This window comes from Equus asinus, chromosome 14 (assembly GCF_041296235.1).
Source record: "Equus asinus isolate D_3611 breed Donkey chromosome 14, EquAss-T2T_v2, whole genome shotgun sequence".
In the NCBI taxonomy this organism is placed as follows: Eukaryota; Metazoa; Chordata; class Mammalia; order Perissodactyla; family Equidae; genus Equus; species Equus asinus.
The window spans coordinates 33,211,425-33,239,046 of NC_091803.1; the positions used below are offsets into that span (position 1 = coordinate 33,211,425).

At 35.4% G+C, this 27,622-nt stretch overlaps 1 protein-coding gene and 1 pseudogene across 6 annotated transcripts in view; one reads left to right on the forward strand and one right to left on the reverse strand.

The window, feature by feature from the left end:
• Window positions 1-27,622, reverse strand: part of LOC106841718 (phospholipid-transporting ATPase ABCA3-like) — a 217,997-nt gene that overhangs the window by 11,101 nt on the left and 179,274 nt on the right. For 5 of the 6 annotated variants that reach the window (XM_070484798.1, XM_070484796.1, XM_070484795.1 and 2 more), the window contains 3 exons: window positions 9,616-9,803; window positions 8,963-9,133; window positions 8,150-8,349 (listed from right to left, as the gene is read on the reverse strand). In XM_070484798.1, the coding sequence (XP_070340899.1) occupies window positions 8,150-8,349; window positions 8,963-9,133; window positions 9,616-9,803 (559 nt within the window). The remainder of the gene's footprint in view (window positions 1-8,149; window positions 8,350-8,962; window positions 9,134-9,615; window positions 9,804-27,622) is intronic. The other variant, XM_070484793.1, reaches the window with a different exon arrangement.
• On the forward strand, window positions 15,562-16,441 carry LOC123276878 (small ribosomal subunit protein uS2-like; annotated as a pseudogene).

Below are 27,622 nucleotides of genomic sequence, written 5' to 3' on the forward strand. Positions count from 1 at the left end.
AAGCTTAAGGTCTTCTCAGATCCTTTTTGTGCATGCATTTTCCCCTAGCATGTGAAATGACTTTCTAAATTTCCTTGTATATGCTGTTAGTTTTGAACATCGTAATCCTTAAATGTCTCACATCCAAAAGGGGGAAAAGGGAAAAATGAAGAAAAAAGGAAAAATGTGCTTTCCCTCTAAATTCCCTGAAATCCACTTCAGCTGATGGTGGTTGCAACAATGGTGGCCTGCCTTTGTGTCTGCATGTCCTTGATCCAAAGGATTAATCTGTGCTCAGGGCACAGATTCCTGATATTTGGAGGGCAAGGTCCTTATTGCCCACCATTACTTTCACAAGCTCCTTTGGGAACACTGATTTGCTACCTCCCATGGGGCTGGGCATTGAAGGATGAGTAGCCACTACTTCATTAATGTATGAAATTGACTGAAATTAACTACAGTTTGTAGGCCACATCTTCCCCTGGAACCTGGAAGTATTCAAATAGACATCAGAATTTCAAAATAATTACATCAGACAGTTTCTGCCAGTACAATTGTTGTCTAGGTGGATAGACATATTCCTGGAGCCTCCTGCCCTGCCATCTTCCTTGATGTCACTTCTTACCCATTTTTGATTCCCTCTTTTATTTTATACAAAGTTATTTTAATGATTTCAAGATTCTCTCCTTTTCTTTGGCTTTCAGCATTTTTACTATGTTTCTGTGTATGGATCTCTTTGTAGTTATCCTACTTGGAGATTTTGAACTTCTCAGATGCAGAGGTTAATGTTTTTCATCAAATTTAAGAAGTTTTCTGGCACTACTTTTTCAAATATATTTTTCGCTCTTTTCTCTCCTTTCCTTTTGGTGCTCCCATTTTGCATATATTGATGTGTTTAATGGTGTCCCATAGGTTTCTGAGGCTCTATTCATTTTTCTTCATTATTTATTAGTTTTGTTCTTTGGATCACATGATCTCTATTGATCTATCTTCAATTTTGCTACTTATTCTGCCAGTTCAAATCTACTGTTAAGCCCCTCTGGCAAACTTTTCATTTCAGTTATTGTACCTCTTCATGACAGAATTTGCTTTTGGTTCTTTAAAAAAATGATTTCTATCTCTTTATTGATATCTTTTACTTGTTGAGATTTTTCAGTATACCTTCCTTTACTTCTTTAAGCACTGTTTAATTTATTCTATTGAATATATTTATTATAGCAGCGTGGTCTTTGTTAAGACTGACATTTGGTCATTTTCAAAAATAGTTTCCATTGTTTGATTTTTCCACACTGTGTATGGGTTAAATTTTCCTGTTTTTGGCATGTCTCATAATTTTTGTTGAAAACTGGATATTTTAGTTAATATAGTGTACAAACTCTGGTACTAGTACTCCAAGGCTTGTGATTGTTGTTTGCTTGTTTATTTATTTATTGATTGGCTGTATCTTTTTAGTGAAATCTATTTTCCCCCTTCCTCTTGTGGTGTGAAAAACCTCTGATGTTGCTCCCCAGAGGGTACTACCTTGGACATGTGCACAGTCACCCTGGGATGACAGTTTCTTTAGCAGGGCTCTCTTTGACTCTCAGTTTCCTTGACTACATCCAAATGGTAAACTCCACTACTTGCTAACTGAATGTTCTAATTGTTTTCATCAGTGCCTTAGGGCATAAATTGCTCCAAAGATATTTTCAATTACAGTTAGGTTCTTTTCAAGGATAGTTTTTGTTTTTCCTTTTTCTCCCCAGGGCCCCCCAGCACATAGTTGTATATTCTTCGTTGTGGGTCCTTCTAGTTGTGGCATGTGGGATGCTGCCTTAGCATGGTTTGATGAGCAGTGCCATGTCTGCGCCCAGGATTCGAACCAATGAAACACTGGGCCGCCTGCAGCAGAGCGCGTGAACTTAACCACTTGGCCACCGGGCCAGCCCCCAAGGATAGTTTTTTTCCAAGAAATTTTATTGAGATCACAATCATTTATAACATTGTGTAATTTCAGGTGTACATGATTATTTATCCACTTCTGAATACACTTCATCATGCTCACCTCTAATAGTCTAATTTTTATCCATCACCATACATACATGCCCGTTTGTCCCTTTTGCCCACCCCACAATCCCCTTCCCCTCTGGTAACCACTAATCTGTTCTCTTTATCCATGTATTTGTTATCTTCCACATATGAGTGAAATGATGCAGTATTTGTCTTTCTCTGTCTGGTTCATTTTGCTTAACATCATACCCTCAAGGGCCATCATGTTGTTGCAAATGGCAAGATTTCTTTCTTTTTTATATTCCATTGTGTAGATAGATATCACATTTTCTTTACGATTTATCCATCAAAGGATATTTATGTTGTTCCATATCTTGGTTCTTGTGAATAATGCTGTAATGAATGTGGGAGTGAAGATATCTCTTTGAGATAGTGATTTAATTTCTTCAGATATATACTCAGAAATAAGATTGCTGGATCATGGTAGTTCTATTCTTAATTCTTTGAAGATCTTCACACTGTTTTCCATAGTGGCTATACTCATTTATATTCCCATAAACAATGCACAAGACTTCCCCTTTACATCTTTATCTCTTGTCTTTTTGATAATAGCCATTCTAACAAATGTGAGGTGATATCTCATTGTGGCTTTGATTTGCATTTCCCTGACTATTAGTGATGTTGAGCATCTTTTCATACACCTGTTGGACATTTGTATGTCTTCTTTGAAAAAAAGTCTATTCAGATCCTTTGCCCTTTTTTAATCAGGTTTTTTTGGGAGAGTTAGTGAGGTGTCTGCGTTTCTTATATATTTTGGATATTAACACCTTATCAGATATATAGTTTGCAAATATTTTCTCCCCTCCCATGGGTTCCCTTTTTATTTTGTTGATTGTTTCCTTTGCTGTGCAGAAGCTTCTTAGTTTGATGTAGTTTCATTTGTTTATTTTTGTTTTTGTTGCATGTGCTTTTGGTGTCATATCCAAAAAATTGTTGCCAAGCCTGACATCAAGGCGGTTTTCCCCTAAGTTTTCTTCAACTGTGGTTTTGGGTCTTATACTAAAGTCTTTAAACATTCTTGAGTTAATTTTTGTGAGTAGTGTAAGAAGTCCAATTTCATTCTTTTGCATGTGAATATCCAGTTTTCCTAACACCATTCATTGAAGAGACTCTTTCTCCATTGTGTATTCTTGGCTCCTTTATAAATATTAGTCGACTGTATATTCATGAGTTTATTCTGGGCTCTTGATTTATATTCAGTTGGTCTGTGTGTTGGTTATTATGCCAGTGCCATACTTTTTTGTTGTTGTTTTTTGTTTTTACTGAGGAAGCTCTAAGCTAACATTCGCTGCCAATATTCCTCTTTTTGCTATTTTTGTGTGTGAGCCATCACTAAAGCATGGCCACTGACAGATGAGTGGTGTAGGTCCACATCCAGGAACTGAACCCAGGCTGCTGAAGCAGAACATGCTGAATTAACCACTAGGCCACTGGGGCTGGCCCCAGCCAGTGCCAGACTTTTTGATTGCTATAACTTTGTAATATAGTTTGAGATGAAGATGGTAATGCTTCCAGAATTGTTATTTTTTATGAAGATTGCTTTGGCTTTTTGGGTTATTTTGTAGGTCCATACAAATTTTGAGATTGTTCTTTCTATTTGAAAAGTACTGTTGGAATTTTTATAGGGTTTAAATTGAATATATAGATTGCTTTGGGTAGTATGAACATTTTAACAATATTAATTCTTCCATCTATGAACATGAGATAGCTTTCCATATATATTTATCTTCTTTAATTTCTTTGATCCCTGTCTTATAGTTTTCTCTGTTCTTTCAGATCCTTGGTTAATTTAATCCTAACTATTTAATTGTTTTTGATGCTACTGTAAATGGAATAGTTTTCTTTATTTCTCACTCTTTTTTTCTTTTGTTGAGGAAGATTGGCTCTGAGCTAACATCTGTTGCCAATCTTCCTTTTTTTCCTCCCTGAAGCCCCAGTACATAGTTGTATATCCTAGGTGTAAGACATTCAAGTTCTTCTATGTGGGATGTCACCACAGCATGGCTTGGTGGGCAGTGTGTAGGGCCATGCCCAGGATCCAAACTGGTGAACCCTGGGCTGCTGAAGTGGAGTGCATGAATTTAGCCACTTAGCCACAGGGCCAACCCTTCTTTATTTCTTTTTCAGACAGTTTGTTGTTAGTGCATGCAAATGCAACTGATTTTTGTATGTTGATTTTGTATCCTGCAACTGTACTGAATTTATTAGCTCTAACAGTTTTTTGGTGGAGTCTTTAGGGTTTTCTATATATAAGATCATATCATCCGCAGACAAAGACAATTTTACTTCTTCCTTTCTGGTTTGGATGCCTTTTATTTCTTTTTCTTACTTAATTTCTCTGGCTAGAACTTTTGGTACTATATTGAATAGGAGTATTTTGGATGGGGCAAGAAAGAAGTGGGTCTCTTTGGCAGGGTCCCACAAAGTTTGAGAAGCCAGGCGTTCATTCACATGTTCTTGCCTTCCCTCATGGGCCAAGAAGGTCTCTCTTGGCATTGAGATGTGCCACCTTGTGGTTGGGGTGACACTGGTAAAGTGAAACTGTTCCTCTTAACACTCACAAATGTGACCAAGTTTGGATTTTTTTGCCCACTGGTGTCCTGGAACTTCTCTTCTGGACTCTCCAACTTCCACAAAGGCACTCTCACATGTGGGTGACTGTCAAAATTGGTGTTCTTTGTGGGGAAGACAGTAGAAAACTCCTACTTGGTCATTTTGATGTCATCACTCTATTAGTATTTTGAACAAATTTTTATCTGTTAGGTGAATGAAGAGTAAGAAAAATTAAACTTTTTATTTTCTATCTTCACTTATTCCTTCTCTGATGCTTTTTCTTTGTTTATGTAGATCTGAGTTTCTGACCTGCGCCATTTTCTTTCTCTCTAAAGAACTTCTTTTAACACATCTTGCAAGGCACGTCTACTGGCAAGAAATTCCCTCAAGTATTTTTTCCTGACAAAGTATTTATTTCTCCTTCACAATAAAGGGTAATTTCCCTGGGTATGGAATTTTATATTGGTGGTTCTATTCTCTCAACACTTTAAATATTTCACTACACTCTTCTTGCTTGCATGACTTGTGAGAAATCGGATGTGATTCTTATGTTTGTTCCTCTCTAGGTAAAGTGTCTTTTTCCTCTTGCTTCTTTCAAGATTTTTTTCTTTTTCTCTCAGTTTCTGTAGTTGGAAAATGATAGGCCTAGGTGTAGTTTTTTTTTTTTTTTTTTTTTGTATTTATCCTGTTGGTGTTGTCCGAGCTTCTTTGATCTGTGGTTTGGTGTTGACGTTAATTTGGGGGAGATTCTCAGTCATTATTGTTTCAAGTATTTCTTTTGTTCTTTTCTCTCTTTTCCTTCTGGTATTCCCATTATGCAGTCTACTAGTCTACTAGTACTACTAGTACTACTAGTAAGTCCTTCAAAGGCATTATTCATTTCTGTTCTTGTTCTTTCTTAGCATTTCTTTTTGGTTCTTTCTTAGGATTTCCATCTCTCTGCCTACATTGCCCATCTATTGTTGAATGCTGTCCATTTTGTCCATTATAGACTTTAATTCCAACACTCTTTCCATGTCCAGTTCTGATGCTTGTTCTGGCTCTTCAAATTGTATTCTTACCTTTTGGTATACTTTATAACTTTTTCTTGATAACTAGACTTCCTGGCAAAAAGGAAAGGCAAAAATAGGCCTTTAGTAATCTGGTGGTGAGATGTGGGGAAGGGGAAGTGTTCTATAGCCTATGTGTATATCTCAGTCTTTCAGTGAGCCTATGCCTCTGGACTATGAACTTCACAAGAGTCTCAATTTTTTTCTCCCCTCTTATGTGGAACAAGATGGCTAGAGTTGGCTGGAGTTGGGTATTTCCCTTTCCCCAGGTCAGTTAGGCTCTGGTCAAATAGTTTCCCCCAAGGACCTGCCTTGTTACAAAGAAAAGAGTTCTCTGATGTGTTTTAAAATGGTTCTTTTCCCCTCTCCTGCTAGAAGCATGAGGGGATTTTTATCTGATAGTTGCTCTGGTAACTTGGTCAAGGTCCTGAAGGTAACTATCACAATATTGTGGGAGCTATCCATAACTGGGTCCCCCTGGAGTTTTTACCTCTCACAATTGTCCATACAGCATCTCCAGCAGATCAGGTTTTCCTACCCTGGCACAGGTTCCCATTGTGGTTTCTACTTGAGTCTCTGCTCTAGTAAGCCATGACTCCCTGTATTTGCTTGTCTGTCTCACCAATCTTGGCTGTAGTGGTTTACCCTGTGTCCTCACATCTCTTTCAGATCCTAGAAGAGTTGTTGATTTTTCAGTTTGTTCAGCTTTTTAATTGTTATTAGGACAGAGTGGTGATTTCAACATTCTTATCTACTTGGCTGGAAAGCAGAGCATTTGTTCATTTTTGAAGGTCCTTGCTTACTGTGAGAATCTTAGGTTAAGCTACACGCATTGCAATGGGTCCAAAGTTTCAACTCTTATCTCAGTACTGGTGTTAGAATTTGCTTCAGGACAAACCAGCTTTTGCATTTTATTATTGTCACTATTAGGTTTCATCCTGATAAGTTTTTTCTGTTCTATTTTGGTTCTTTGAATTTTTTTCACTTTTTTCCCTCAGTCTAAGCAAACCATTAAAAAGCAGTTTTACTTTATGTTTTCCAGCACGTATTTTAATTTTAACAGCAGGACCTTTCTGAGAGTATCATCTGCCATGATGTAGAATGAGGAACTATTTTCTTTGTGGTCTTTTAAAAATAATGCACAATCTCTTAAATTCTTTGCCATTAGGGAGAACATTTAATTAAAATAATCTTCCAATTCATATAGTTAATCTGGGACTGAAAGGTATATTTAAGTTGCCTTTCACATGTTATGTTTCTTTCTTTTCTCCTTTTCTGGATGATCTTTATGTATAGGCCCCATGCTGGTTCCTTTCTATTCTGCTGTCTTTAAATGGGGAAGTTTTATTTGAAACAGCTAATTTGCTCAAGGGTAGTATAGGGAAAGATTGCTAAATCAGCAAACCTACCTACATAGTTTTACAACCAAGCTATTGTGTTCACCTCCTTCAGGAAAAGTTTGTCCTCAGTTTTTTGTGTCCTCTTTCTCCTTTAGGTTGAGTAGGATGTTGGAGTGGCTCAGAGTATTTATGATTCTATGTGGTTAATTCACTATCTTCAACACTGCATACAATAAGTGCTCCATAAATCTTATCATATGAATGCATGATTAAATGAAATATTCAACTTCCTAATGGACATATTTATCTGGATATCTAAGTATAATTAACCTGATTAATATGGAATTATCTTTCCCGGGTAGTGGTTCCTCCTCTTGAATTGCCCATTCCTATATCTATATATCTATCTATCTGTCTATTTATCTATCTATCCATTTCCTCCTCTCCATTCTTAATGTCACTTCCTCAGTGCAGGCCAGTACCATTTATTGCTTTACCATTGTTATAGCCTCCATGCTTTTAATCTTGCATTTTGACCACTGGACCGCCACATTGTTGTTAGAGTAATCATTCAAGTTGAAGACTAAGCAAGTCAGAATTATTAAAAGGCTTACCATGTCTCTGCTTAATGATTAGAATAAAGTAGCAGGAATAGAAATAAATAGAATCTGGCAATAAATGCTGTGTACCATGTGCACCGAGAGGCACTTACTGAGATTACCACACAAAAGCAAAATGATTGATTTTTATGCATTACATATCCAGATTATTTCCTTGAAAGGAGAAAAGGGAGTTTTTTGTTCTTGTTTGCATTTCACAAGCATTGCCTGTTTCACAGCTCAGGGAAAGGCAGAGGATACATGCTCAAAAAGAGGGGAAACTTTAAAAAATTATCAAGGATAACAAATAGGGACTTAACTTTAATAATTTAACTCTAAATGAATATATATGAACAGGTTCATCTTACTGGTTGTTTCCTACAAGAGACAGGTGAGAATCTCTGCTATTTGAGATAGCTTCTTAGCATTATCAGGGATAATTTCATAGAAAAATTATTCCATAAGGATCCTAATATAAAAGCTCAACAAACATCAATAACTCATGGGAAAAAGTTAATTATTGAGGACATGCAGCAGAACAACATATATGAGTTAACATAATTGTCACAGTCAGTCCTACCTTTATTGCCTGGGAAAGCTGTTGCAATGAAGTTTTTGAACTCCCCTAGTTTATCTTCATTCTTGTCAATGTTAATCTTTGCTGTCAGCCTGTATACATTACCAAACTTGTTCTTCAGGTGCTGACGGCTGCCTAGGCACTTGAACCTCCCCTTTACCATGATGGCCAGCCTTGTACAGAGGGCCTCACATTCTTCCATGCTAAGGGGACAAAGGAGATAGTGCTGAAGAGACTCCCTTTCAGAGGGCAAATTTCATATTTCAAAACAGAGCTAGGATTATAAGGTAACATTTGCAGTAAGAAATCTTGGTATTGCAGATGATCACCAAAAGACCATAGAGTCACGCCCTGCATAATAATGTTTCAGTTAATGGTGGGCTGCATATACAATGGTGGTCCCATAAGATTGGTACCGTATAGCCTAGGTGTGTAGTAGGCTGCACCATCTAGGTTTGTGTAAGCATACTCTGTGATGTTCACACAACAACAAAATTGCCTAATGACATTTCTCAGGAAGTATCCCCAATATTAAGTGATGCATGACTGTATTTTGGAAGAGGAGATTTTAAAATTCAAAGCAGTTGATTCTTAAATCCACAACAGGATTAGTTCCCTAACTTCCTACCTTCTGTCAGTTCTGGATTCCAGAACTCAACTGAGGATTCTTGGCTTTAGCCAAGAATCAGCCTCTACACATGGTCCCTCCTATGTAGATCATATACTTAGACAAGTTCACTGACCTATATTCCTGGCTCCAACTAATTCCTTCCTGTACAATTCTAACTCTCAACCAAACATCCCAATGGGTCATACCTGTGGGAAGTTATGATGATAGCTTTGCCACTTTTACACATCCATGTAACTGCATCCCAGAGCAGGTGCCTGGCTACTGGGTCCATGCCAGTAGATGGCTCATCCAGGAATACCACTGAGGAATTTCCCATTAGGGCAATAGCAGTATTCAATTTACGTTTGTTTCCTCTACTTTATCATCAAAGAAGGAAAGAGAAAGTAGAAGAGAAAGAAGGGTACACACATCATTAATTCATGGGACAGAATTAGCTCATATAAACACAGTACTGATTTGATATGACTCACAAAGCAGTAGGCCCAAATCCAGATGTACATATCAACTCATTTTCATTGAAATGACTTTTTCTTTTGTAATTTATTTCAGCATCATTATTGGTAAAATATTTTTGTTTTTGGGAGACAAAGAACCATAGGGAGATATGAACAAAGGTGCTCTTTTTTGAAATGCAATACAGCTTATATCTGCAAAAGGTTAACGTCATACAAGTGGGATCTGACTTATTCCTGACATCTAAACCCTGAGAGGACATTAGTCTATTTTACAGTCATTGCCTCTGGGTGACAGAGGGATCAGGTTGAGTTTGCAGGCATTCATTCTAAATAGTAGAAACACAGGTAGGCAGCTTAATAATTGCAACAGCACAATGTCTCACCTGTATATGTTGACAAACTTGTCAGCCTGGGTTTCCAGGTGCATTGAATGCAAAAAGGTTTCCACATACTTATAAATGTCTGGCTCAGGGACCCCCCGCAGCCTGGCATACATAATCAGCAATTCTCGACCTGTCATGTGGTTCAGCATGGGGTCAGATTGAGGACAATAGCCAATTCTTGACCTAACCTGAATCAAGAGGGTAATCATAAGCAACAGACCTAAGTCAACTATTCTATTCAGTATACAGTTAACAGAGATGAGATAGAAAACCTGAAGTTTTCTAGCTCATGCTGCTAAGAAGGTTGATACCCATAAAGGTCCCAAGAAGGATTATTTCTTTTCCAGTCTAAGGAATCTTTACAGCTGGAACCCACTGTAGTAAAATGGAATACTAACATTCCTAATTGGAATTTTCAACATATACACATTGTGCACTACTATGTGTCCAAGATAGATGTTTGTTAGATGAAATTGCCTATTCACATATCATTAGGAAGGAACCATTCTATTAGATCAATTAAAATAATGTATAGGATTCCACTTCCAGCAATGGCCAAGTAACTTCTATCAGTCCAACCCACCCACAGATAACAATTATAAGATATATATATATACAGATAGATTTATATATATATATAAAATGTGGTATATCTATACAATGGAATATTATTCAATGATAAAAAAGGAAATCCTGCTACTGGAAACAACATGGATGGACCTTGAGGGCATTATGCTAAGCGAAATAAGTCAGACAAAGACAAATACCATATGATCTCACTTATATGTGGACTTTATTTTTGTTTTAAAATACATTTTTATTTTATATTGTTCTTAATTTTTCTATGAAAGTTTTCTCTAGTTTTTCTCATTTAAAGACCATTATTCTTATTTGCTCTTAACAAAGCTGATGGAATAGTCCCTATGAAACTTTCCTGGACTGGTATTTTATTTGACCTTATTTTATTTTATTTCATTGAAGAGTGAATCTTTGACAACTTTCTCTATTTCGTCTATGGAAATTATGATTGTTTCAGTTTTCTACTTTCTATTTCTTATGAGGTCAATTTTAATAATTTGTATGTATCTAGAAAATTATCAGTTCCACTAAAGATTTAAATTTTATTTGCATGAATTTGATTCAAGTACTTTGTGTTTCTTATTTCTTTTCAATGCATTTGTGTTCTCTCCTTTTTTAAATAGGTTTATCCATTTCTTTATTTTTACAAAGTTCTAATTGTTTTGACTTACTTGTTGGATAGCTAACTTTATATTTATGCTAATTAATTTATGCACTTGTTGTCTACATTTACATTTTATGTGTTTTCCTTCCATTCATTTTTGTTTTTTTCTGAGTCAAGTGTTTATTCTTTCTTCTTTATTGAAATGAGTATATAAGATTATACATTACTCTCTGAGTAGTGATTTAGTCTCATAGTCTCTGACATATAATGCTTTCATTATTTTCTATAAATTTTTGTAATTCTTGACTGAAAGCAAGAGTTATTTAAAGGTGAACTTTTAAATTTCAAAATGGGAGGGGCTTTTCCTATTCTGATTTTATTTCTTGTTTTATTCAACTACAATAAGAAAAAAATATATATCTATATTTTGGAAATATTGTTTTTTTAATGTATAGCATAAAAATGATCCTATTCATAAGTGAATTATTTTTGAAGGATGCAGAGTTTGATATATATCAAACACGTATATATATATTTTACCATGTTGACTATGTTGCTTACATATTCTTTTTTTTTGGTGAGGAAGATTGGCCCTGAGCTGACATCCACTGCCAGTCTTCCTCTTTTTGCTTGAGGAAGATTGTCCCTGAGCTAGTATCCGTGCCAATATTCCTCTCTTTTGTATGTGGGACACTGCCACAGCATGCCATGACGAGTGGTTTGTAGGTCTGCACCTGGGATCTGAACCCATGAACCCTGGGCTGCTGAAGCAGAGTGCGTCAACTTAACCACTATGATACTGGGCTGGCCCCACATATTCTTTGTCCATATTTATTTTCTATTGACATGATTTGTCTTAGACTAAAAGAATAGAATTACACTTCATGTTTGTTTTTCTTCTCATATCTCATATAATTTCTGCCTTAGGGAGGTTGCTTATGTGTCATTTGGTTCAAAAAATATTCATAACATTTTAGTCTTCATTATAATGTTACCTTTTAGTATTAGTGCCCTTTTTATCATTTTTGATGCTTTTAGACTTGAATTCCACCTTGTTTTAAATTAAAGCTGAAATTCCTGATTTCTTACTCTTTGCATTTTATTCTCCACATTTCTGAATCACTGTATAAGGCATGTCTTAAGGTTAGCACAAGTTTGGGCTTTATTTGGGATTGCAATTTTAAAATCTTTTTTATAGATTAGATTTGTATTTTATAGATTAGATTTTATAGGTGACTTAAACCAATTTATATTTATTGACATGCCTGGTGTTTATTTCCTTTTTATTTTCTTCTGATATTTACAAGGGTTCGTATTGTTCTAATGGTATCTTTTATAAATATCTATTTATGTATCTTTGAAATTTCTTGAACCGTGCTTTAATCCAACATATGATCAGTTCTTCTAAATAAATATTCCTTGTGTGTATGAAAAAATAGTATCATTCTTCAGTTGCTGGGTATAATGTTTTATATATTTCTTTAGATTAAGCCTGTTAATTTTTTTGTTCAAATATTGTACAGCATTAATGATTTTTAATGTCCATGTTCTGTCTACTATAGGAAAAAGTTATGTTAAAATTAGCCACTGTAATCATGAATTTGTCTTTCTCCTTGAATTCTTCCTCCTTTTTAGGCTTTGTATATTTTGAGACTATATTCTTAGACACCTAAATTTTTTTTTCCTGAGGAAGTTTCACCCTGAGCTAACATCTGTTGCCAATCTTCCTCTTGTCTTGCTTGAGGAAGATTAGCCCTGAGCTAACATCTGTGCCAGTCTTCCTCTATTTTGTATGTGGGTTGCCACCACATCATGTTTGATGAGTGGTGTAGGCCTGCACCCAGGATCTCAACCCACGAACCTGGGCCACTGAAGCAGTGTGTGCTGAACTTAAGCACTATACACAGGGCTGGCCCCTGTAAAATTTTAAACTATGTCTTTCTGATGAAAATTATGCAGTTACACTCTTCTAACTCTAGTAATAGTTTATGCCTTAAAGTTTTGTCTCATATTATTATAACTATCCTTGCTCTTTTAGCTATCTTTTTCTCTCCGTTTACTTTCAAATTTTCCTTATGTTTTTAAATATGCCCATTGTAAAGAGGATATAGTTTAATTTTTTATTTCTTTATTTTTATCCAAATGGTCAATCTTTGCCCATTAACTGTAACATTGTGTTCACTTATACTGAAAGTCGTCACTCATATATGTGAATTTAAATCTTTCAATTTGATTTATGTATTCTATTTGTCCCACATCTTGGTTACTCTCTTTTTTCTTGCCTTATTTTGGATTGATTGAGCATTTTTTATCATTACATCTTTTGCTTTACTTTTTAAATTTATAGACAATATTTCTATCTTTTAGTGGTTTCTCTAAAACTTAAAATAGTCTTACTTATCAAAATAAAAAATTAATCACTATATTTTACTCCTAGACTACATAAATAAGAACATTTTAACTTTATTTACTACTTTTGGAACTTATATCTGGCCATTGTCCCGTGTTCTAATTATTTCATAATTCTCATTAATATGATTACTTCATAGAGTGAGTGTACATTGGCATTTACTCATATGTTTACTACCTTTTTCTTAGTTTTCAGTCCTTCTTCCATTGCAAGCCTTCTGTGTTGGATCAGTTTTCTTATTCTTTTTTTTTTTGATTGGCACCTGAGCTAACATCTGTTGGCAATCTTCTTTTTTTCCCTTCTTCTCCCCAAAGCCCCCCAGTACATAGTTGTATATTCTAGTTGTAGGTCCTTCTGGTTGAGCTATGTGGGACGCCACCTCAGCATGGCCTGATGAGTGGTGCTGGGTCCATGCCCAGGATCCAAACCAGTAAAACCCTGGGCCACTTAAGCAGAGTGCGCGAACTTAACCACTTGGCCATGGGGCTGGCCCCGGGTTTTCTTATTCTTAAAGTGTAAATCCTTTAGTATTTCCTTCAGCAAGAGTGTGCTGGTGGTAATAAATCTCATATTTTTTTCACTGAAAACGTTTTTATTTTACCACCATTCACCAACACATTTTGTTAACAGCTTTGTCAAGCTATATTTGACATACAATAGACTATATATTTAAATTGTACAACTTAATAACTTTTATAAATATATATATAACTGTGAAACCATTACCACAATCAAGATAGTCACTATATCCAACACCCCCAACATTTTTTGTGTGTCCCTTTGTAACCTCTGCCTCCTGCTTCTCTTCACTTCCTACTCCAGAGACAATGACTGATGTACTTTCTGCCACTATGAATTAATTTAAATTTTATAGTTTTATATAAATGGAATCACATAACATATACACTTTTTATCTGGCTTCTTTCACTCAGTATAATTGTTTTGAGATTCATTCATGTTGTTGCATGCATTAATAGTCAGTCCATTGTATTGCTGGGTTTTATTCCATTGCATGAATATACCACAATTTGTTAATCCATTCACCTGTGAAGGGATGTTTGGATTTTTCCAATTTAGAAGATACTACAGATAAAATCCCTTCACTTTTAAAGGATATTTTGCTAGGCATAAAAGTCCAATCTCACTTCAGAATAATGATGCAAACTCCTAAAAAAAATAACTGCATAGAAATCCAGCAGCCTCCTAAAACATAATGCCTTATGAGACACTGGAGTTTATCCCAGGATGAAATGATGAATTAACATTAGAAAGTTTATATAAATTCATCCAATTAATAGATATAAGGAGAAAATAGTTTGACCTTCTCCATAGATGGTAAAAAAGCATTTGACAAAATTTAATATTCATTCTTCTTAAAAACACTCAAAATGACTTGCATTTTCAAGTTCCCCAAGACCACAGAGAACAAAGAAGTGGTTTTAAATAGCCAGTGGCTATTCCCCCTGGATCAGTACAGGGAGAGTAGGCAAAAACACCCACCTTCCAGTTTCTCCCTGAAAGGGGCTAGACAGTATTTCTAGTGTCCCAACTTTCCTGGCTGTTGCCCAAAAGTTGGGTTTCCAATAACCTTGGAAGGTGACAGGGCAGGCAATTAACAGTCCTTCAGGAGCCCAAATGGACATGTGCACTTTTCCTCTCCCTGCAGGGCACTGATGGAACTCAGCACACCCTAATCTCCCAGGAGCCACTAAGAACAAAGATGGCAATTTGAACAAGCACAAAGGTTTGAGAGGCACCCAGAATCTCCAGCCAGGCTGACTGTCAAGGATCACCTCCTACATGAGAACAGTCTGTCAAGGCTAGGAGAGACGGCTGTTTTATTTAATGTGTAGAAACCAACACAAAGAGCCAAGGAAAATGAAGAAACAGAGAAATAAAACAACAAACAAAAGAACAAGATAAATCTCCAGAAGCTGACCATAACTTAGGTCAGGAGAGCAATGCATGAACAAAGTGAAAATTTCAGCAAAGAAAGGAAGTACAAAAATGTACCAAACAGAAATCATAGAGGTGAAGAATACAATAACTGAACTGAAAAGTTTAAATAGAGGGGTTCAACAGCCGACTAGAACAAGTCAAAGAAAGGATCAGTGAACTCAAAGACAGGCCAGTGGAAATCATCCAATCAGAGGGAAGATAGTTTAAGGGACGTTTGGGATGCCATCAAGTGTATCAATATCTGCATTATGGGAGACTCAGAAAGCAAAGAGAAAGAGAAAGGGACAGAAAGTTTATTCAAGGAAATAATGGCTGGCCTTTCTGTGCTACCCAGAGAAAAGTCCTTTGGGCATTGTTCTTGGATCCTGTCATAACTTAAAGAGAAAGTTTCTCAATGTCTGGAGCCCTTAATGTCCTGAAAGTGAAGGAGGAGAATGTCCTCAAATTATTTTCAGCATGAATCCACTTAGGTGGCAGCAACCTTCACTTCCAAATGGAACAGTACATCTACAAAAGGTAAAGTGATGGCATATACATCATAAACCTGAAGAGAATCTGGGAGAAGCTTCTGCTGGCAGCTTATGACATTGTTGCCATTGAAAACCTGGGTGATGTCAGTGTCATATCCTCCAGGAATATTGGCCAGTGAGCTGTGATGAAGTTGCCTGTTGCTACTGGAGCTATTCCTATTGCTGGCACTTCACTCCTGGAACCTTCACTAACCAGATCCAGGCAGCCTTCCGGGAGCTGTGGCTTCTGGTGGTTACTGATCCCAGGACTTACTACCAGCCTCTCTCAGAAGTGTCTTCTGTTAACCTGCCTACCATTGCTCTGTGTAACACAGACTCTCTTCCGTGCTATTCTGTGCAGACATTGACATCCTATGTAACAACAAGGGAGCTCACTCAATGGATTTGATATAGTGGGTGCTGGCCCAGGAAGTTCTGTGCGTGCCTGGTACCATCTCCCACTAACAGTCATGGGAGGTCATGCTTGATCTCTACTTCTATAGAAACCCTGAAGAGATTGAAAAGGAAGAGCAGGCTGCTGCTAAACAGGAGGAATTTCAAGGTGGATGGACTGTTCTAGCTCCTAAATTTACTGTTACTCAACCCAAGGTTTCAGACTAGTCTGAAGGTATGAAGGTGCCCTCTGTGCTTATTCAGCAGTTCCCTAGTTAAGACTGGAGCACTCAGCCTGCACTGAAGACTGATCTGCAGCTCTCACTGCACAGGCGACCGAACTGGATAGGAACAACTACTGAGTGGTCTTAAGCTGTTCTTCCAAAGACTCTCAAATAGAAAATGGAAATAAGGGTGATGGAAATGAAACAGTTTCTAAGAAAGAAAGAAAGAATAGCTGAATGGCTAAAAACTTCCCAAACCTGGGGAAGGAAAGAGACATCTAAATCCAGGAAGCTGAAAGAAAACCAAATAAGACAAACCAAAGAGACCTACAGCAAGACACATTATAGTCAAATTGTCAGTTAAAGAGAGAATTTTGAAAGAAGCAAGAAAAAAAACAGCCAACCAAGAATACTATACCCAGCAAACCTGGCCTTCAAAAATGAAGGGGAGGTACAGACTTTCCAAGACAAACAAAAGCTGAGGGAGTTTATCATCACTAGATTTGCCTTACTAGAAATGCTAAAGGGAGTTCTTCAATTTGAAATAAAAGGACACTAAAAATAGTAATATGAGAGCATAAGAAAGTATGAAAATCATTGGCAAAGGTAAATATATAGACAAAAACAGAATATTGTATTACAATAATGGTGGTGGGTAAATTGTTTTTAATTCTACTATAGAAGTTAAAAGACAAAAGTATTAAAAACAAGTATAACTGAAGTATGTTAATGGATACATAATATAAATAGATGTTATATGTGACATCAATAGCATATAATCTGGTGGGAAGAGAGGTAAAAGCAGAGAGTTCTTGTGCAAGTGAATTTGTTAGTAGCTTAAAATAGGCTGTTATAACTATAAGGTATTTTATGTAAACTTTTTGGTAAACACAAAGAAAATACCTGTAGAAGTTACACAAAATAAAAAGAGAAAGGAATCAAAACCCATCAATACAACAAACCCAACAACAATGAAACACAACAGAAGACAGCAAGAGAGAAAAAGAGGGACAAAAGAACTACAAAACCAACAGATAAGTTAACAAAATGGCAGTAATAAATCCTCTATCAATAATCACTTTAAATTTAAATGGGCTAAACTTCCCATAAAAAGACACAGAGTAGCTGAATGTATAAATAACCAAGATCCAACTGTTGCTATCCACAAGAAACTCAGTTTAGATTCAAGGACACATGAGCTGAGAGTTAAGGGGTAGGAAAAGATATTCCATGCAGATGGTAACCAAAAGAAAGCAGGAGTCATTATAATAATATCAGACAAAATAGACTTCAAGTCAAAAACTGTCTCTAGAGACATGGGAACTCATTACATAATGATAAAAGGGTCAATTCAACAGGAATATATAACAAATGTAAATATATATGCACCCAACATCAGAGTACCTAGGTATGTAAAACAAATAATAACAGTTCTGAAGGTCAAATTGACAGCAATACAATAATAGTAGGAGATTTCAGTACCTCACTTTCAATAATGAATAGAACATCCAGACAGAAAATCAACAAGGAAACAGTGTCTTGAACAATACTATAAACCAAATGGACCTAACAGACACATATAGAAATTTTCATCCAACAGCAGAAGAATATACATTCTTCTCATGTGCATACATAACATCCTCCAGGATAGATCACATGTTAGGTCACAAAACAAGTCGTAACAAATTTAAGAAGACTGAAATCATACAAAGTATTTTTTCTAACCACAGTGGGAAAGAAACTAGATATCAATAACAGCAAGAAAACAGGAAAATTCACAAATATGTGGAAATTAAATAACACACTCTTAAACAACCACTGGGTCAAAGAGAGTTAAAAAAATATCTTCAGACAAAGGAAAATGAAAAAAAAAACTCACCAAAACTATGGGATGTAGCAAAAGCAGTACGAAGAGGGGCATTTAAAGTGATCAACACCCATGTTAAAAAAGAAGAAAGACCTCAAATAAACATCCTAACTTTACACCTCAAAAAACTAGAAAAAGAAGTGAAACCCAAAGTTAGGAGAAGTAAGGAAATAATAAAGATCAGAGCAGAAATAAATGAAATAGAGAATAGAAAAACAACAGAAAAAAATCAACAAAACTAACAATTGTTTTTTTGAAAAAATAAACAAAATTGACAAACCCTTAGGTCGGCTAAGAAAAAAGAAGAATCAAATAAATAAAATCAGAAGTGAAAGAGGAGACATTACAAGATACTTCAAATATAAAAATGATCATAAGGGGCTATTATGAACATATATATGTGAGCAAATTGGATAACCTAGAAAAATGGATAAAGTGCGAGAAACATATGCCTACTGACACCGAATTAAGAAGAAACAGAAAACTTGAACAGACGAATAAGAACATTGAAGTGGTAATCAAAATCTTCCCAATGAAGAAAAGCCCAGGACAAGACAGCTTCATGGCTGAATTCTACTAAAAACTCGAAGAATGAATACCAATCCGTCTTAAACTCTTCTAAAAAATTCAAGAGGAAAGAACACTTCCAAACTCATTTTATGAGGACAGCATCATCCTGATACCAAAGCCACACAAACACACCACAAGAAAAGAAAATTATAGGCCAATATCTCTGATGAGCATTGATGCAAAATCCTCAATAAAATACTAGCAGACCAATTCAACATTACATCAAAAAGATTATACACTATGAGCAAGTGGAATTTATCTCTGGGACGCAAGGATGATTTAACATATACCAGTCAATCAATGTGATACACTACATTAGTGGAATGAAAGATAAAATCCACATGATCATCTCAATAAATGAAGAAAAACCATTTGATGAAGTTTGACATCAGTTCTTGACAAAAATTCTCAACAAAATAGATATAAAAGGAAACTTCCTCAACATAACACAGACCATTTATGAAAAGTCTACAGCTTATCAATTGGGAAAAACATAAAACTTCTCTTGTAAGATCTGGAGCAAGACAAGGGTGCCTACTCTCACCTATTTAACATAGTCCTGAAGGTACTAGCAAGAGCAATCAGATGAGAAAAAAAAAATAAAAGGCATCCAAAGTGGAAAGGGAGAAGTAGAATTATCTGCTTCCAGATGGCATGATTTTATATGTAGAAAACCTAAAGACTCCACAAAACACTGTCAGACCTAATACACTCATGTGCCCCATAAGGAGGTTTCAGCCAACGATGGGCCACATATATGACAGTAATCCCAGAAGAGTAGTAGCATATACCCTGGCTGTGTAGTAGGCTATACCATCTAGGTTTGCATAAGTACACTCTATGATGTTCATATAATGACAAATTGCCTAATGATGCATTTCTCAGAACATATCCCTGTTTTTAGGTGATGCATGACTGTAAATGAATTCCATAAAGTTGCAAGATACAATGTCAACATACAAAAATCAGTGCATTTCTTTACACTAACAATGATCTGAAAGAAAATTAAAAAAATCTGATTGATGATAGCATCAAAAAGAATAACTTTATTAGGAATAAATTTAACCAAGGAAGTGAAAGACTTGTACACTGAAAACAAAATACATTGATAAATGAAATTGAAGACACAAATAAATGGAACAATATCTCGTGTTTATAGATTCGAAGAATTAATATTATTAAAATATCCATACTACCCTAAGTGATATACAGATTCAATGCAATCCCTATAAAAACTCTAATGGCATTTTCCCCACAGAAATAGAGAAAACAATCCTAAAATTTGTATGGAATCACCAAAGACTCCAAATATCCAAAGCAATTCTGAGAAAGGAACAATGCTGGAGGCATCATTCTTTCTAATTTCAAGCTATATTACAAGCTATAGTTATCAAAACAGTATGGCACTGCATAAAAACAGACACATAGACCAATGGAACAGAATCTAGAGCCTCAAAATAAAACCATGCATATATAACCAACTAGTTTTTGGCAAGAGCAGTAAGAATACACAGGGGGGAATGGATAATCTCTTCAATAAATGGTGCTGGGAAACCTGAATATTCACATGCAAAAGAATGAAATTGGGCCCTTAACTTAAACCATACACAGCGATCAACTCAAAATGGATTAAAGACTTAAAAGTAATACTTGACACCGTAAATATTCTAGAATAATACATAGGGAAGATGTTCCTTGACATTGGTCATGGCAATGACTTTTGGATATGATACCCAAAGTACAAGGAACAAAAGCAAAAATAAGCGGGGCTACACCAAACTAAAACGCTTCTGGACAGCAAAGGAAACCACTAGTAAAATGAAAAGGCAGCCTACCAACTGGGAAAAAATATTTGCAAATCACCTATCTGATAAGAGGTTAATATCCAAAATATATGAGAAACTCATATAACTCAATATCGGGGGAAAAGCCCCAAAACAAAACAAAAAAGACCTGATTAAAAATGGCAAAGGACCTGAATAGACATTTTTCCAAAGAAGACATACCAATGGCCAAAATGTATATGAAAAGATGCTCAACCTCACTAGTAATCAGGAAATGCAAATCAAAACACCACGTAGGTATCACATCACACCTGTTAGGATGGCTATTATCAAAAATAGAAGAGATGACAAGTGTCGATGAGAGTGTGGAAAGAAGGGAACCCTTGTACACTGTTGGTAGGAATGTAAATTGGTGCAACCATTATGGAATTCAGTATGGAGGTTCCTCAAAAAACTAAAAATAGAACTACCATATGATCCAGCAATCCTTCTTCTGGTTATATATGCAAAGGAAATGATATCAGTACTTCTAAGAGATATCTGCACTCCCATACTCATTGCAGTATTATTCACAATAGCTAAGATATACAAACAACCTAAGTACCTGTCAACAGATGAATGGATAAACACACACACACACCCCACTCACACACACACTGGAATATTATTTAGCCTTAAAAAAGGATATCCTGCCATTTACATCAACATGGGTGAACTTGGGAGACATTATGCTAAATGAAATAAGCCTGACATAGAAAGAAAATAACCTGCATAATCTCACTTTTATATGGAAACTAGAAAAGTTGAATACATAGAACCAAAGAGTTGAATGGTTGTATCAGCAGCTGGGAGGTGGGGGAAAAGGGTACAAATTTGCAGCAATGTAGGATGACTAAGTCTGGAGATATAATATACAGCATGATGACTCTGGTTAATAATACTGTATTGAATACTGGAAATTTGCTAGGACAGCAGACTTCAGGTGCTCTTATCACAAACACACAAAAAATGTTAACTGTGAGGAGAAGATATGTTGATTAGTTTGATGGTAGTAATCATTTCACTATATACATATATAAATCATGTGGTACACCTTAAATATATACAATTTTTATTTAAAAAGTTATGCAACCTAACTTATAATAAGAGAAAATTTAAAACAATACTGAAATGCAATTTTTAAAAACCTACCAGACAAGCAAACATTAAAAGAGTGATCACACACTCTGTTGTGATCAGTATAGGGAAATGGGCACTCTCAAACACTGCTGGTGTAGTGCAAATTTATACAACCACATGTGGAAAGCAATTTGGAAAGGTCCAGAAGATTGTGTATAATATACTACCTTTTGTGTTAAAATGGACAATAGATCTTTATATTTGATTGTATATACATAAAAACTGTAGAATGATAAAAGTTGTTCCCTTTTTGTATGGGCTGGGGAAGGAATGAGGCAAAGGTGGTAGGACAGGGATTGAGACTTGATACTTTTGTGGTTTCTTTATTGAAATATAACATATAACATTGTACAAATTCAAGGTGTACAACATGTTGATTTGATACATTTATATATTTTAATACAATTAGCATTGTAGTGATAGCACTTCTATCACATCACCTAATTATCATTTCTTTATGTGGTTGGAATAATTAAGATCTAGATTCTTAGCAAGTTTGATGACCATAACACAACATTGTTGTCAATATTCACTATGTGCATTCAATCTCCAGGGACTATTTGTCTACCAGTCGCAAGATTGCACCCTTAAACAATTGTCCTATTCCCCCACCCCCTGCCCCTGATAACCACAATCTTACTTACTGTTTGAGTTTGGCATTTTTAGATTCCTCATATAAATGAGATTATGCAGTCTTTGTCTTTTTCTGTCTTACCTCACTTAGCACAATGTCCTCAAGGGCTATCCACATTGTCGCAAATAGCAGGATTTCCTTCTTTCTCATGATTGAATAAGACACCATTGTACCTATATATCACATCTTCTTTTTAAAAAAATTATTTTATTGGGGTCATATTGGCTTACAATATTGTGTAAATTTCAGGTGTACATCATTATATTTCAGTTTCTCTATAGATTACATCATGTTTCCCATCAAAAGTCTAGTTGGCATTTGTCACTTTACACATGTGCTCCTTTACTCCTTTCATCCTCCCTCCTGCCCACCTCACCCTCTGGTAACCAACAAACTTCTCTGTATCTAGTGTTTGGTTGTTTATCTTCCACATATAGGTAAAATCATATGGTAATTGGCTGTCTCCATCTGACTTATTTTGCTTAGAATAATACCCTCAAAGTCCATCCATATTGGTGCAAATGGCATGATTTTGTCTTTTTTTAATGCTTGAGTAGTATTTTATTATATGTGTGTATATATGTATATATATATATATACATATATACACCACATCTTCTTTAATCCATTCATTTGCAGATGGGCACTAAAGTTGTTTCCAAGTCTTGGCTATTGTGAGTTATGCTGCAATGAACATAGTGGTGCATATATCTTTTTGACTTTTTGTTTTCATGTTCTCTGGATAAATATCCAGAATTGGAATGGCTAGATCATGTGGTATTTCTATTTTTAATTTTTTGAGGAATCTCCATAGTGGCTGCACCAATTTACATTCCATAGTGGCTGCACCAATTTACATTCCTATCAGCAGTGTATGAGGGTTCCATTTTCTCCACATCTCCTGCAACACTTGTTATTTCTTGTCTTTTTAATAATAGCCACTGTGAGGTGTGTGAAGTGATCTCATTGTAGTTTTGATTTGCATTTCCCTAATAAATAGTGATGTTGAACATATTTTCATGTGCCTGTTGGCCATCTGTATATCTTCTTTGGAAAAATGTCTGTACATATCCTCTGCCCATTTTTTGATCAGGTTGTTCATTTTTTTTGTTGTTGAGTAGTATTAGTTCTTTATATATTTTGGAGATAAACTCCTTGTTGGATATAAGATTTGTAAATATTTTCTCCTAGTTGGTGGGTTGTCTTTTTGTTTTGTTCATGGGTTCCTCTGCTTTGCAGAAGTTTTTTATTCTAATGCAGTCCTATTTGTTTATTTTTTCCTTTGTTTCCCTTGCCTGAGTAGACATGGTATTCAAAAAGATACTGCTAAGACTGATGTCAAAGAATGTACTGCCTGTATTTTCTTCTAGGAGTTTCAGGTCTTATATTCAAGTCTTTAATCCATTTTGAGTTAATTTTTGTGTATAGTGTAAGATAATGGTCTACTCTTATTCTTTTACACATGGCTGTCCAGTTTTCCCAAAACAATTTATTGAAGAGACTTTCCTTTCTCCATTGTATGTTCTTGGCTCCTTTGTCAAAGAATAGCTGTCCATAGATGTGTGATTTTATTTCTGGGCTTTCAATTCTGTTCAATTGATCTGTGTGTCTGTTTTTGTGTCAGTGTGATGCTGTTATGACTACTATAGCTTTGTAGTATATTTTGAAATCAGGGAGTGTGATACCTCCAGCTTTGTTCTTTTTTCTCAGGATTGCTTTGGCTATTTGGCATCTTCTGTTGTTCCATATAAATTTTAGGTTTATTTGTTCTATTTCCATGAAGAATGTCATTGGGATTGATTGGGATTGCATTGAATCTGTAGATTGCTTTAGGTAGTATGGACATTTTAACTATGTTTATGCTTCCAACCCATGAACCTTGAATATTTTTCCATTTCTGAATGTCTTCTTCGATTTCTTTCAATAATGTCTTATAGTTTTCAGTGTATGGGTCTTTCACCTCCTTGGTGAAATTTATTCCTAGGTATTTTATTCTTTTTCTTGTGGTTGTAAATGGGATTGTATTTTTTACTTCTCTTTCTGTTAGTTTGTTCTTAGTGTATAGAAATGCAACTGACTTTTGTATGTTGATTTTGTACCCTGCCACTTTACTGTATTTCTTGATTATTTTTAGTAGGTTTTTGGTGGATTCTTTAGAGTTTTCTATATATAGAATCATATCATCCACAAATAGTGACAGTTTTACTACTTCCTTTCTTAATTGGATCCCTTTTATTTATTTTTCTTGTCTAATTGCTCTGGCTAAAACTTCCAGTACTATGTTGAATAAGAGTGGGAAGAGTGGGCATCCTTGTCTTGTTCCTGTTCTCAGGGGAATAGCTTTCAGTTTTTCACCATTGCATATGATATTGGCTATGGGTTTTTCATATATGGCCTTTATTATGTTGAGGTACTTTCTGTACACATTAAGGATTTTTAATCATAAATGGCTGTTGGACCTTGTCAAATGCATTCTCTGCATCTATTGAGATGATCATATGGTTTTATTCTTTATTTTTTTAATGTGGTGTATCACATTGATTGATTTCCAGATGTTGAACCATCCCTGCATCCTTGGAATAAATCCCACTTGATCATGGTGTATGATTCTTTTAATGTATTGTTGTATTTGATTTGCTAGTATTTTGTTGAGGATTTTTGTATGTATGTTCATCAGGGATATTGGCCTGTAATTTTCCTTTTTTGTGTTGTCCTTGTCTGGTTTTAGTATCAGGGTAACATTAGCCTTGTAGAATGAGTTAGGAAGCATCCCATCCTCTTCAACATTTTGGAATAGTTTGAGAATGATAGGTTTTTAAATCTTTGAATGTTTGGTAGAATTCACCAGGGAAGCCATCTGGTCCTGGATGTTTGTTTTTTGGGAGGCTTTAGATTACTGTTTCTCTCTCTTTACTTGTGATTGATCTGTTCAGATTCTCTATTTCCTCTTGATTCAGTTTTAGGAGGTTATATGATTCTAAGAATTTATTTATTTCTTCTAGGTTATCAAATTTGTTTGCATATAGCTTTTCATGGTATTCTGTTATAATCCTTTGTATATCTATGGTATCCACTGTAACTTCTCCTCTTTCATTTCTGATGTTATGTATTTGAGTCTTCTCTCTTTTCTTCTTAGTGAGTATGGCTAAGGCTTTGTCAGTTTTGCTTATCTTCTCAAAGAGCCGGCTCTTAGCTTTATTGATCCTTTCTATTGTTTTTTTAGTCTCTTTTTATTTCTGCTCCAATTTTTATTATTTCCCTCGAGTGACTTTGGGCTTTGGTCTTTTTTTTCCAGTTATTTTATGTGTCATTTAAAATTACCGATTTGAGATTTTTCTTGTTTTTTGAGGTAGGCCTGTATTGCTATAAATTTCCCTCTTAGTACTGCTTTTGCTGCATCCCATAAGAGTTGGTATGTACCGTTTTCATTTTCATTTGTCTCCAGGTATTTTTTGATTTCCCTTTGATTTCTTCATTGATCCAATGGCTGTTTGGTATCATCTTCCATCCCTTCACTCTAAGCCTATGTTTGTCTTTAGAGCTGAGATCTTTTTTCCTGGAGGCAGTATATTGTTGGATCTTGTTTCTTAATCCATCCAGCTACTCTGTGTCTTTTGATTGGTAAATTTGATCTATTTACATTCAGAGTGATGTTGATAAATGAGGGCTTAATACTACCATTATCTTTTGCTTTCTGGTTGTCCTGTATTCTTGTTGTTTCTTTTTCTTGAATTTCTGTCTGCCATTTCAGTCTGGAGGTTCTCTGTGATGTTTTTCTCTACTTTCTCTTTATTTATGCTTTGTGACTCTGCTCTGATTTTTGTTTTGTGGTTACCATAAGGTTTGTGTAAAAGATCTCATAGATGAAATAGTCCTTTTTCTGATTGCCTCTTATCTCCATAAGCTTATGCAGGTTCCATCTTAACCCCCTTCTATGTTTTTGTTGTCACAAATTCTTCTTTTTCATGTTGTGAGTTTCTGAGCTAATTATATTGGTTACAGTTATTTTGATGCTTTCTTTCCCTTTATCTTTTATAATTGTTTACTAATCTATTTTGATATTGAGCTGCAGTTTTCTGATTCCATCTATTTACCTCCTTCCTCAAGGTTTTGTAAATTTTTGCTTTTTAGTTTCAGATAGTAGGGCTCCTTGCAACATTTCTTGTAGGGCAAGTCTTGTGGTGGTGAACTCCCTCAGCAGTTGTTTGCCTGGGAAAGTTTTTATTTCTCTGTCATATCTGAAGGATAATTTCACTGGATAGAGTATTCTTGGCTGATAATTTTTATCTTTCAGTATTTTGTATATATCATTCCACTCTCTTCCAGCCTGCGGGGTTTCTGCTGAGAAATTCGCTGAAAACCTGATGGATGTTCCTTTGTAGGTTATTGTCTTTTCTCTTGTGGCCCTTAATATTTTTTTGTTGTCATTGACTTTTGACAGTTTTAATAGTATATGTCTTGGAGAAGGTGTTTTTGCCTTGAGATAATTAGGACTTTTATTAGCTTCATGTACTTGCATGTCTAGTTTTCCCCCGAGGTGTGGGAAGTTCTGTTATTATTTCTTTGAATGTGCTCTCTGCTCCTTTCTCCCTCTCTTCTCCTTCTTGGATACCAATAATCCTTATGTTACTTTTCCTAATTGAGTCAGATGTTTCTCAAAGAATTTCTTCATTTTTTTCAAGTAATTTTATTAAGATCATAATGGTTTATATTGGTATATATTGTGTAATTTAGGATGTATATTGTTTATCAGTTTGTGAATACACTTTGTTATGCTCACCTCCAGTATTCTAATTTTTACCCATCATCATACATATGTGCCCCTTTATCTCTTTCACCCACCCCAAATCTCTTTCCCCTCTGGTAACTACTAATCTGTTCTCTTTATCCATGTATTTGTTATCTTCCACATATGAGTGAAATCATGAAGTATTTTTCTTTCTCTATCTGGCTTATTTCGCTTAACATCATATCCTCAAGATCCATCCATGTTGTTGCAAATGGAATGATTTTGTCCTTTTTTATGGCTGAGTAGTATTCCATTATATATATATACCACATCTTCTTTATCCATTCACCAGTAGAAGGGCACTTGGGTTGCTTCCACATCTTGGCTAATGTGAATAATGCTGCAATGAACATAGGGGTGCATAAATCTCTTTGGATCATTAATTTCAAGTTCTTTGGATAAAAACCCAGTAGTACGTTAGCTGGATCATGTGGTATTTCTATTTAATTTTTTGAGAAATATCCATAGTGTTTGCCATAGTGGCTGCACCAGTTTGCATTCCCATC